General features: G+C 57.2%; 1 protein-coding gene across 9 annotated transcripts in view; it reads left to right on the top strand.

Annotated features, from left to right (window-relative positions):
- The window catches only part of MYO9B (myosin IXB), a 104,337-nt gene that overhangs the window by 80,025 nt on the left and 12,842 nt on the right, over nucleotides 1-11,470 (top strand). For all 9 annotated transcript variants that reach the window (XM_012654068.1, XM_012654067.1, XM_012654065.1 and 6 more), the window contains 7 exons: nucleotides 567-606; nucleotides 1,635-1,757; nucleotides 3,009-3,089; nucleotides 4,509-4,619; nucleotides 6,024-6,146; nucleotides 8,280-8,596; nucleotides 9,509-10,429. In XM_012654068.1, coding sequence (XP_012509522.1) covers nucleotides 567-606; nucleotides 1,635-1,757; nucleotides 3,009-3,089; nucleotides 4,509-4,619; nucleotides 6,024-6,146; nucleotides 8,280-8,596; nucleotides 9,509-10,429 — 1,716 coding nt within the window. The remainder of the gene's footprint in view (nucleotides 1-566; nucleotides 607-1,634; nucleotides 1,758-3,008; nucleotides 3,090-4,508; nucleotides 4,620-6,023; nucleotides 6,147-8,279; nucleotides 8,597-9,508; nucleotides 10,430-11,470) is intronic.

Genomic DNA, 11,470 nt, shown 5'->3' with positions numbered 1-11,470 from the left:
TCTCTAATGATTAGAGATGTTGAGCATTTTTTTATATGTTTGCTGGCCATTATTCTGTCTTCTTTTGAAAAGTTTCTGTTCATTTCCTTTGCGCATTTATTGATTTTTTTCTTGTTTTTTTCAAGTTCTAGATAGATTCTTGTTATCAGCCCTTTATCAGATGCGTGGAGAGCAAATATTTTCTCCCGTTCTGTAGTCAGGGCCATGATTTTTTGAGATACGTGAGTTCCTCCGTAGCGTCTTCCACCCTGTAGGTTACTAGCCAACCACTCCTCCTCCTCAGACATCCAAATGGCCCCCAGACCAAAAGCTCTTGTCGGCTTAGGAGCAGCCACCAGCAAAGTCCAGCTGCCACTGGCCCGGGGAAGCTGGCGGTGGGCACGGCTGCCGCAGCTTGCTGGGTCTCCAGACAGGCAGTGGCAGCAGCCTCGTTGCACTTGTTCCTGTCCCCTCACTCTTTCTCTTTCTCTTTCTCAGTCTAACCCACAGGCGTGGCTTGCTGAACTAACCCCAATCCAGACGCTGTGTTCCTTTTGTTCACCAAACCATTTTTAATATTTTGACAGGAAAAGTAAAGGTATCAAACAAAAGCAGATCATTCCAAAGGTAAAAAGAAACAAACACCCGCGCGTCACTTTCAAAGATGCCTTGCTGCTTTGCCCATCTTGAGAGCACCTGGCAACTTGAGTCGTTGCTCAGAAAGTGGGGTGGGGTGGGGTGGGCAGGCTTGGAGGGAGCCTCACTTTTAGCATCTGCAGCTGCTGCTCATTCCTTCTTCTTCCCACTGTCTCCCCCTCCCTCCAGAAAGAAAAACGTAATATGTTGAAATGATTTGGAGCTGTCTCTGTTTGGGTGTCCCAGAAGCAGGGCCCGAGACGGGGACATTTGCACAAAAGACAGCGCATTGAGGGGGCTCTCGAGAAAGCGGAGGAGGGTGAAAGCCGAAGCCAGGCAAGGATGCGGGCTCGGCTCAACCTCAGCCTGATCCCGCCGGGAGCTCTGGAGGGTTAATGGCACCCCAGAGTTTGTCCTGCCCAGAGGCAAAGGAACCCTTCTGTTTATCCCTACACGGGTCAGTCCCTGGCTATGAGCCACCTACAGAGGGCAGGACAGGACAGAGTTTCCATGCATAGTGTGCTGAGGCTTAGGAAGTTTGCAAAAGAGTGAGGACAACCTCTCAGTTTAGTCAGCAGATGGGACAAGGCTAGTTCCTCTTGCCAGCTGATAGAACTGGTTGGCATATGGGGGCGGGCCCGCCCAGTGAGCTCACGTGGAAGACACAGACAAGACTTGGCAGTCCTTGGCTTGAGTAACATAAGCAATGCACAGGGACAGCCAGGCTTGGTGAACTGGCTTCCTCCCCTCACCCAGAGGAGGAGGAAACAGGACCGGCACTCAGGCCGTCAGAAGCTGTCGCCAGTCCTCCCGGAGCCAGTGTCTTATGCGGTGTGCAAGCCAGGCTCGGGCCGCCAGGCCCACCAGCAGTGTGGTCCTCAGACTCTACCTAAGAGCTGCCACTCTGGCACTCGCCAAGGGGGCATCGCCCCCCCTGGCTCCGGGGACGTCTGCAGTGCCTCCCGGTGCCCGTGTATGGGCTGCGGGAGGGCAGGCCGGACCCCGTGTGTCTGTCCTAGAACCTGCTGGACTCCAAGTCCCTGAAACTGATCATCAGCATGACTCTGCACGACCGAACCACCAAGTCCCTGCTGCACCTGCACAAGAAGAAGAAGCCGCCGAGCATCAGCGCCCAGTTCCAGGTAGGCGGGCTCGGGAGGCGCACAGCGCCGAGCTCAGCCTGGCGCTCTTGTCACTCGGCTAAGACCCAGCGCTGGCAACTCGTCGGCTACTACCGGGGTTCTCCACTTCGACACTACGCGCATGTGGGGGTCAGATCGTTCTCTGTGATGAGGACTGTCTGTGCACTACAGGGTATTTAGCACAATCTCTGGCCTTGGCCCCTAAACGCCGGTAGTACCATACCACCTCTGCCACCACCAACCCCTGTGCCCCCAGTTGCAACACCCAACTTGGCCACGGTTGTCAGATGCCCCCTGGGGAGCAAAATCACCCCTGGTTGAGAAGCACTGAGTTAAAAGAATCATGTGTTAGCATGTTAGTTAGCATGACCACTGAGCCATGTCCTTAGGTCATGTTTGCCTTTTTTCCCTGGCTGCCAGGAAGCTCAGGGACACATTTTATTTATTTTTATTTAGGGGGTCCACCAGCTGCCAGCCCTCCCAGTTAGCATTTTTGTTTTTTCCCTCTTTCCTCAATCTGAGTCTTCTGTTCCCACCTTGGGTTTTTTGGCCATTACCTTATGGGGAGCTTCAACAAATCATTCTGGAAAAAGCAGGCCAGAGGCCAGGTGCGATGGCTCACGCCTGTCATCCTGGTACTTTGGGATGCTGAGGCGGGAGGATCACTTGAGGCCAGGAGTTCGAGACCATCCTGAGCAAGAGCGAGACCTCGTCTCTACTAAAAATAGAAAAATTAGCCAGGCATGGTGGTGCACACCGTTAGTCCCAACTACTTGGGAGGCTGAGGCAAGAGAATCCCTTGAGCCCAGGAGTTTGAGGTTGCAGTGAGCTAGGCTGACGCCACGGCACTCTAGCCCGGGCAACAGAGCAAGATCCTGTCTGAAAAAGAAAACAAAATGCAGGCCAGAGGTCAAAGCCACTGCATCACAGCCCCGTCTCAGTCTGACTCGTGTTTTAATCTCCAGAAGGTGTTTATCTGGTCCTCCCTCCCCGCCCCCCGCCCGCCACCTTCCACCTGAGGCAAGAATGAGAACTGGAGGCCCTGGAGCTATGGGGACCCCATAACTCCCTTAAGGGCTTCCAGGGGTCGTGCAGCCACCAGTCAGAACATCCAGCTGCTGCCTCCCGTGTCCCACCGCCTGGGACCCCGTCCACTCCCCCTTGGGGCTGGTGGGTGACCCAGGTCCTCTCCTGCTGAGCTGCATGCTCCTGGCAACCCCCGCTCAGCGCGAACATTCTTTCTCCTCCCAGACATCTCTTAACAAGCTCTTGGAGGCGCTGGGGAAGGCAGAGCCCTTCTTCATCCGCTGCATCCGCTCCAACGCCGAGAAGGTGAGTGGCTCTCTAATGTCACGGAGGCACAGCCCACGCCAGCCCTCCAGGGTGTTCCTGCACCCAGCAGGCTCCACAGAGGATGGGCCCACAGCCAACTCAGGGGGGCCAGGAAAGGCTTCGAGGATCCAGGTGTCACCATGGGGAGGCCAGCTGGGGCGGGTTCAGCAGGAGGCAGTGAGGGTGGCTCAGGTGGCCAGCCAAGAGTAGGGATGTTGCCGGGAACGTAGCGGGGCCCCAGAGAAGGTTTGTTCAGGAAGGGACAGGTCAAGGGTGCTCTTCAGATATACCCCAAGAGCAGCCAGTGCATAGAATGTACCAAAAGAGAAGGTCAGAGGTCCTACAGCAGGCGAGTCTTGAAGGAGCATACAGCCCACTGCTTGTAGGGAAGTTTCTAGAAAGACTCCGGGAGCACCAGTCAGGGCCCCAGGCTCAGCCCTTGCTCAGCCCCAGAGGTCACTCTGTCCCTGGGAGGGCAGCTTGAGGACTTTGCCGGGGGGCAGCCAGCATTCTGGGGCCCCTCACGGGCATGGGTGATGGGCACAGAAGCCTCCTGGAGACTGTGTCTTGGGAAATGCTCCATTGGCACCCACTCTGGGCTTGGGCTGCACTAGATCATTCTCTGTATCCAGGGCCATCCTGCGTGCTGTCGGGTGTCGAGCAGTGTCCCTGGCCACCTACAACCTAGTCGTGACCACCCTCCTCGTGCTGTTCCCTCCTGTTTGCCCTTAAAATAGCACTATCCGTCCTCACTCACTGCCCACCAGGGCGAATTCCAGACCCCTGGGGCTTCACCCGGCTGCCCCCTGCCGTCCTTTCCTCAGGAGTTGGCCCAGCATCCCCTCTCTCCTGGGACACCGCCCACTGGGACCCAGGCAGTGTCCACTTTGTCACACGTGTCTGGCTTTCAGCCCTAGACTGAGATGCCTGCCCCCATCAAATCCCTGGCACTTACCCTGGTGCCAGCACAGAGTACAAGCCCAGTACAGGTTTGCATTTGGGTCGTTTTTATAAAAGAACTCTTTGCAGCAAAGTATCCAAGTTTGGCAGCAAGAGGTAGCACCCATCTCCAGGACACCAGGGAATAGAACAGGTCAGACACCCAAGTTTTCTAGAAGAATCAAACACCTTGAGCACTGCTGCTGAGTGGTCCATCTCCTCATTCCAAAAAGAACATCTGTAGCAGGGAAAGACTAATTGTCCAGATGCTTCCCGCTGCGGTGCTGGGGGATGTTCCTAAGCTGGCCAGCCGGCACCCACACGTGCACCCTCACCCTGTCTGTGTCCACAATCCCAAGCGATGGCACCTGCATGGGAACCTGCCCTCGTGGCACAGTTCCCAGTCCCGAGCCACCAACGGGCTCGGGCGTCACATCACGCCAGAGGTACCCGCCCTGATCACTCACGTGCCCGTTTCAGAAAGAGCTGTGCTTCAACGACGAGCTGGTTCTGCAGCAGCTACGCTACACGGGCATGCTGGAAACCGTGCGCATCCGGAGGTCTGGCTACAGCGCCAAGTACACGTTCCAGGTAGGCCTCGTGCACACACAGGCGGCCACCGTGATGTGGCAGAGGGCCAGCTCAGCCACCTCCCTCTTCCAGAGAGACGGCCTCTTTGGAGCATAAATCCCCGGTTGTCTTACAGCAGGGCTTCTCCCTGGCAGCACTGTCGGCATTTGGACCAGATCACTCTCTGCCACAGGGCTTAAGTTTCCTCAGCAGAGGTGGCTGGCCCCCTGCCAAACCGGGAAAGATACCAAGTGTCCCGCTAAGGCAGGAGAGGGGATTGCGCGAGCAGATACCTTCAGAGCCCTTGACTGAGCATCTCTTGTCGTCGCCGGTTTTATACCCAACTCTCTTACTCTCCAGCCACTGGCAAGAGGGTTCTTATTCGTGCTTTCCCCCACAGAAAGAGAGGCCCAGGCAGGTGATGACTTCAGAGGTGGCTCCTTGGACTTTCTAGAAATGTGAGGGACCATTAGTAACCAGAACTGGTGAAGACAAAATCTCTAGGGCAAAGTTTCTCAAAGGCAGCACCACTGATGTTTTGGGCGACATAATTCTTTGCAGGGGGGCCGTGTGTGCATTGTAGGGTGTTGAGCAGCATCTCCGGCCTCCACCCACTGGATGCCAGGAGCCCCCCAGATCCCCCAGTTGTGAAAACCCAACACGGCTGCCGACATCCCTGCATATCCCCAGTGGTGAGCATAGCCTGGTTGACAACCCTCATGCCACAAGCTGGCACCTGTGTCGCCCTGAACCCAAAGCCAGAGGTGGCAGCACCTTGTTCCCATTCTGCTTTACCCGTGTGGCCTTGGGGGCTAAGTTGTGGCATACCTCTCTTCTCTCGTCCACAGAATGGAAATAATGTCTTTCTCATCCTGTGCAGATGGAAACAGCAAAATTATTTTTTTAAAAAAAATGGGGAAGTGCTGGTATGTTTTACCAATGCTTGGCCTCTAAATATTTGAAATAACTGTTCGCCTAAAAGGCATGTTGGCCCACCTGTGCTCCCTAGCCAGCCCTAGACTGTGAGCCCCACCCTGAGGACAGCCCTGTCTCCCAGCCACCCAGACTGACCGAAAGATCCACGTCCGCCATGGTCTGCCTTAAGGTTCAAGGCCGGGCACAGTGTCTCACCCTGTAATCCCAGCACTCCAGGAGGCCAAGGCGGGAGGGTCACTTGAGCTCAGGAGTTGGAGGTTGCAGTGAGCTGTGATGACGCCACTGCACCCATCCAGGCAACAGAGCGAGACTCTGTCTCAAAAAAGAAAAAAGATTCAGACTCTTTCTGAAAGCCCAAAATTCTAGATTCACTAGTACTGTTCCCATCAAACCCAATTTAAGTTTGACCAGGAAATTGCCAGGGCCCCGTTTCCTGTCGCTGGTGGGAATACTCACCCAGCTTCTCCTTTCTTGGCCATAATCCCCTAGGATTTCACAGAGCAGTTCCAGGTGCTGCTGCCCAAGAGCGCGCGGCCCTGCAGGGAGGTCATCTCCGCCTTGCTGGAGAAGATGGGTGTGGACAAGAGGAACTACCAGATCGGGAAGACCAAGGTCAGCGCTGCCGCCCCTCGGGGGGCTGCACACTCCACCCACCTCGCACCACGTGTAAGGTCCTCCCCGTCCCCAGAGGCTCTGCACCACGACCTGAAAAACAAGGGGTTCTGGCTGGGCGCAGTGGCTCACGCCTGTAATCCTAGCACTCGGGGAGCTGAGGCGGGTGGATCGCTCAAGGTTAGGAGTTCGAGACCAGCCTGAGCAAGAGCAAGACCCCGTCTCTACTAAAAGTACTAAAAAATTACCTGGACAACTAAAAACATATATAGAAAAAATTAGCTGGGCATGGTGGCGCGTGCCTGTAGTCCTAGCTACTCGGGAGGCTGAGGCAGGAGGATCGCTTGAGCCCAGGAGTTTGAGGTTGCTGTGAGCTAGGCTGACGCCACGGCACTGTATCCTGGGCAACAGAGTGAGACTCTGTCTCAAAAAAAAAGGCGGGGGGGGGGTTCTGCTGAGGAAATGCAGTTGTCAGCACCCCGCACTTGCCTCCTTTCCGGAAGGCACAGCGTGCACCTAAGGGGCAGGGGCTGCCTGGCTGAGTCCCCACTTGCTGTTAAGCAGGGCTGGAAGACCTGAGCATCACCTGTCTGCCTCAGAGGTAGAGCAGGGACACTTGTGCTGACCTGCTGGCTCTAGGGGTGGTCGGTCACTGTGGTAACGTCTGGTCTGCTCCGCTCCGCTGGGCTCCCCTTTCAGAAGTCGTCTCCGATATCTGGGCGGGTGTCGGTTGCCTCTTGTTCTTGGGGTACCACTCGGGCTGCGCTTGTGTATAAAACAAGTGCTGAGGTCACCTTCCCACGAAGGCCTCACCTGATGTAAAAACTCCCCTTACAGTCACTCAGCACGTTAATCATAGAATTACCACGTGACCCAGCAGCTCTGCTCCTGAGTATGTGCCCGGGAGAACTGAGGACAGGCGTTCCCGTGAACACTGCACACCGGTGTGCACAGCAGAAATACTCGCAGTAGCCGAAAGGCGGAAACTACCCCAAGTCCATCAGTAAGCGGCTGGACAAGCAAAACGTGCTCTGTCCGTGCAACAGAATAGTAGCAGCCATGGCAAGGCAGGGAGCACTGGCACCTGCTGCCACACGGGTGAACCTCGGAAACAGACATGACGCTGAGTGAGAGAAACCGACACCCAAGGCCACATGTTGCACAATTCCATTGATATGAAATGTCCAGAACAGGGCCGGATGTGGTGGCTCCACCTGCAATCCCAGCTACTCGGGAGGCTGAGGCAGGAGGATCGCTCAAGTCCAGGAGTTGGAGGCTGCAGTGAGCTACGATGACACCACTGCACTCTATCCAGGGTGACGGAGTGAGACTCTCTCTCTGCAACATAAAAAACAAGACGACTGGGCCGGGCGCGGTGGCTCACGCCTGTAATCCTAGCACTCTGGGAGGCTGAGGCGGGCGGATCGTTTGAGCTCAGGAGTTCGAGACCAGCCTGAGCAAGAGCGAGACCCCGCCTCTACTAATAAAAATTAGAAAGAAATTAATCGGACAACTGAAAATATATATAGAAAAAATTAGCCGGGCATGGTGGCACATGCCTGTAGTCCCAGCTACTCGGGAGGCTGAGGCAGAAGGATCACCTGAGCCCAGGAGTTTGAGGTTGTTGTGAGCTAGGCTGACGCCACGGCACTCACTCTAGCCCGGGCAAAAGAGTGAGACTGTGTCTCAAAAAAAAAAAAAAAAAAAAAGACGACTGAACACCCCTCCTCACAATCCCTTACCCCTTAAAAAAAAAAAGAAATGTCCAGAACAGGCAAATCCATAATGACAGGAAGCAGATCGGTGGTTGCCCAGGACCAGGGGAGGGGAATGGGAAGTGACTACTGATGGGGAGGGGTCTCCTTTTAGGGTGATGAGAATGTTCTGGAACTGGATAGAGGAGCTGGCCACACTACACTGTGAATGTACTAAATGCCACTGATTTTTCACTTTAAAATGGCGAATTGGATGCCACGTCAGTTCTACGTCAGTCGTGTTTTCTTTTTTGATGGAGCCCGGTCGGTCACCGCACCAGCCCGGGTTTCACTCCCGGCAGTGACTGCGCAGACCCCCGAGCACAGAGGTGCTGTGCGGGGTGGCAGGGCTGACCCCACCTGACCGTGTCCCCGCCAGGTCTTCCTGAAGGAGACGGAGCGGCAGGCCCTGCAGGAGACGCTGCACCGGGAGGTCGTGCGGAAGATCCTGCTCCTGCAGAGCTGGTTCCGGATGGCGCTGGACCGGCGGCGCTTCCTGCAGATGAAGCGTGCGGCGGTCGCCGTCCAAGCGCACTGGCGGTCCTACCGGGTCCGGCGGGCGCTGGAGAGGACGCAGGCCGCCATGTACCTCCAGGCCATGTGGAGGGGCTACCGCCAGCGGCTGGCCTACAGGCGCCAGAGACAGAGCATCATCCGCCTGCAGAGCCTCTGCCGGGGCCACCTGCAGCGCAAGAGGTGAGCAGAGTAGGGTGGCACTCCCCGGAACGTTCCAGAATCTGAAAGTTCACTTACCAAAGAGCTGCCCAAGATAATCTTCTGGCCATTGAAACTACGGGAATGTCATTCCGGACACAAGAAGGGCTGTCTGGGCACACGTGGGCTCCGGACAGATACTCCGGGTACCAGCAGGCAGCACTTAGGGACACAGGCCTGTGTTACTACTGGCCACACTCAGCATCCGCCAGGGACTCCCTGCACCTGGCCACTCCGAGCCGGTCAGTGGAACACCTGGATTCAGGGTTGAAGAAGGGGCCCCCAGACCCGCCCAAAGCAGGCTCCCCTCCCCCACACTCAGAGCTTAGGCGTCCACAGCCACAAAGGCACCAGCCACCCCACCAGGAGGACATCAGCAGCTCCTGCTGCCACGCTGGCGCCCATGGCTCAGAGCCAGCCCCTCCCCGGCCTCGGCACTGTGTGGGTCCCTTCCCCCTGACCACCACCACGGACCCAGCCCTCTGCCGCAAGTCAGGGTCCCAGGTGCCGGGCAGAAGTCCCTTTCGGACACTGCCCATGCGTGTAAAAGCCTTGTAAATAAGGAGCTCAAGGGGGAGTCCTGAGCAGACCCCAAAGGAATTCAGGGGTTTCTTAACAGAACCCAGCGCCACAGACCCAACAAGGGTCTTCTCATTCCGCGAGAAGCCAGGCAGACCCAGGGCAGGGGTGTCCATGACAAGGGGGCACTACCGTTCTGGTTGAAGAGGTTCCGGCTTTCCAGAAGCATTTCTAAGGGTGACTAGGCAGAGGGGGAGCCCAGCCCGCAGCCCCTGGGCACCTGGGTGGGGGTCCCACCAGAAGCCGCTGGGTCGCTGCTGCGGGTGGAGTGAACATTTATTTCTGAGCCGGCCCTTTTACTTTCTCCTCACACAGCTTCAGCCAGATGGTCTCGGAGAAGCAGGAGGCAGAAGAGGAGAGGGAGGCCCAGCAAGCCGTGACAGCAGAGGCCGAGGAGGCCAGGCCAGGCCAGGCCCCTGTCAGGGAGCTGGCGGCCGAGCAGGCCCCGGAGCCCTTGGAGGACAGCTGGCACCCACTGTTGGAGTCGCAGGCCTTGCCGAGCGATGGGTCCCCAGCAGAGCAGTCCACACCGGACAAGGAGGCCCTGAGTCTAGCGAAGGCTCTCCCGTCCCAGAAGAACGTGACGGCCGAAAATCATGAGAAAGTCACCAGCAGCCGGGAGAAGCGAGAGTCTCGTCGCCAAAGGGGACTGGAGCATGTGAAGCTCCAGAACAAGCACATCCAGTCCTGTAAGGAAGACAGTGCTCTCAGAGAACCTTCTGGAAGGGCCATCCAGGAGCAAGGGGAGGGCCTCCCGGAAGACAAAAAGGAGAGCAGAGAAGATGAAAGTCCTCCAGATGCAGAGGCAGAGACTGAGGATGATTCTCGAAAGCAGCCTGTGGAGAGACCCCAGGCTACACCAGTCAGCGGGGTCTCCCCAGAAACCGAGAAGGCTCCCGAGAGTGGGAACCTAAGGCCTGGCCGCATGGAACGGCCGACCAGCCTAGCCCTAGACAGTAGGGTGGGCCCGCCAGCCCCCGGCAGCACCCCGGAGACCCCCAAGGACGAGAGCAAACTATGCGACAGCCCAAGAGCTCAGGACAAGTCCGAGAGCCCCGGAGGTTCCACCCAGATCCAGCGGTGTCCGGACGCCGAGCGGCTCGCCCACGCTGTGGAACTGTGGCGCAGCAAGAAGCTGTTGGCTGCCACCACCACTGGCAGTGGCACCATGCTTAGCCAGTCCCTGGACCTCAGTGAGAGGCACCGAGCCGTGGGGGCCACCCTCACACCCACAGAGTAAGCACTGCCCCCTCCTCTGAGCACCATGTCCTAGGTGAGGCGGGCAGGGGCAGCGCCACACATCCCCAAAACACGTGAGCAGTTGTGCCCGGCAGCTACGTAGCAGCCCTGAGGAGGACCAAGAGGACAGGCAAAGGGCTCAGGGAAAATGAGGCACCTGCCCAGGGGCACCTAGCTGGGGCCTGGGCTGGGGCCCTGAGCTGTGCTCACCAGAAAGCCCCGGCCTTGTGGGAGGCAGCCCCTCAGGCCGAGTCCCACTCACGAGCCCACCTGGGCCTCTGTGCTCATCCGTGAACAGGGCTGATTACACTCCCCCAGCCTGAGAGGGGCAGGGCTCGCTCTGCCCTGTTCTTGGTAAGCCAAGTGTCAGGACACGTATCTGCAGCCCCCTCTTCCAGAGCGCCTACGGCCAGATGAAAGCAGCACTGGGGAAGAGACAGGTCTTCCACTGCAGTGGGCTGTGCAGCGCAGCACCGCTGACGCTGGGGCCAGATTGTTCCCTGGGTTGGGGGCTGTCCCGCGTGCTGTAGGATGCTGAACAGCGTCCCTGGCCTCTGCCCACCAGATGCCAGGAACGTTACAGACGTGGTGGATGGATGGATAGAAGGAAGAGAGGGATAGAGATGGGTGGGTGAGTGGATGAAAGATGGACAAATGGGTGGAAGGAAAATAGACCTGATGGATGGATGGAAGAGATGATGGATCGATGGGTGGGTGGAAGAGGGATGGATGGGTGGGTTGGATAGAAGATAGGGATGGATGGGTGGATAGAAGATAGGGATAGATGGGTGGGTGGAAGAGGGATGGATGGGTGGTTAGAAGATAGGGATGGATGGGTGGGTGGAAGGGAGATGGATGGGTGGCTAGAAAATAGGGATGGATGGATGGGTGGAAGAGGGATGGATGGGTGGGTAGAAGAGGGATGGATGGGTAGGTAGAGGATAAGGATGGATGGGTGGGTGGAAGAGAGATGGATGGGTGGGTAGAAAGAAGATAGGGATGGATGGGTGGAAGAGGGATGGATGGGTGGGTAGAAGA

This window comes from Propithecus coquereli, unplaced genomic scaffold, assembly GCF_000956105.1.
Source record: "Propithecus coquereli isolate 6110/MARCELLA unplaced genomic scaffold, Pcoq_1.0 Scaffold438, whole genome shotgun sequence".
NCBI lineage: Eukaryota > Metazoa > Chordata > Mammalia > Primates > Indriidae > Propithecus > Propithecus coquereli.
This window is presented reverse-complemented; position numbering and strand designations above follow the sequence as displayed.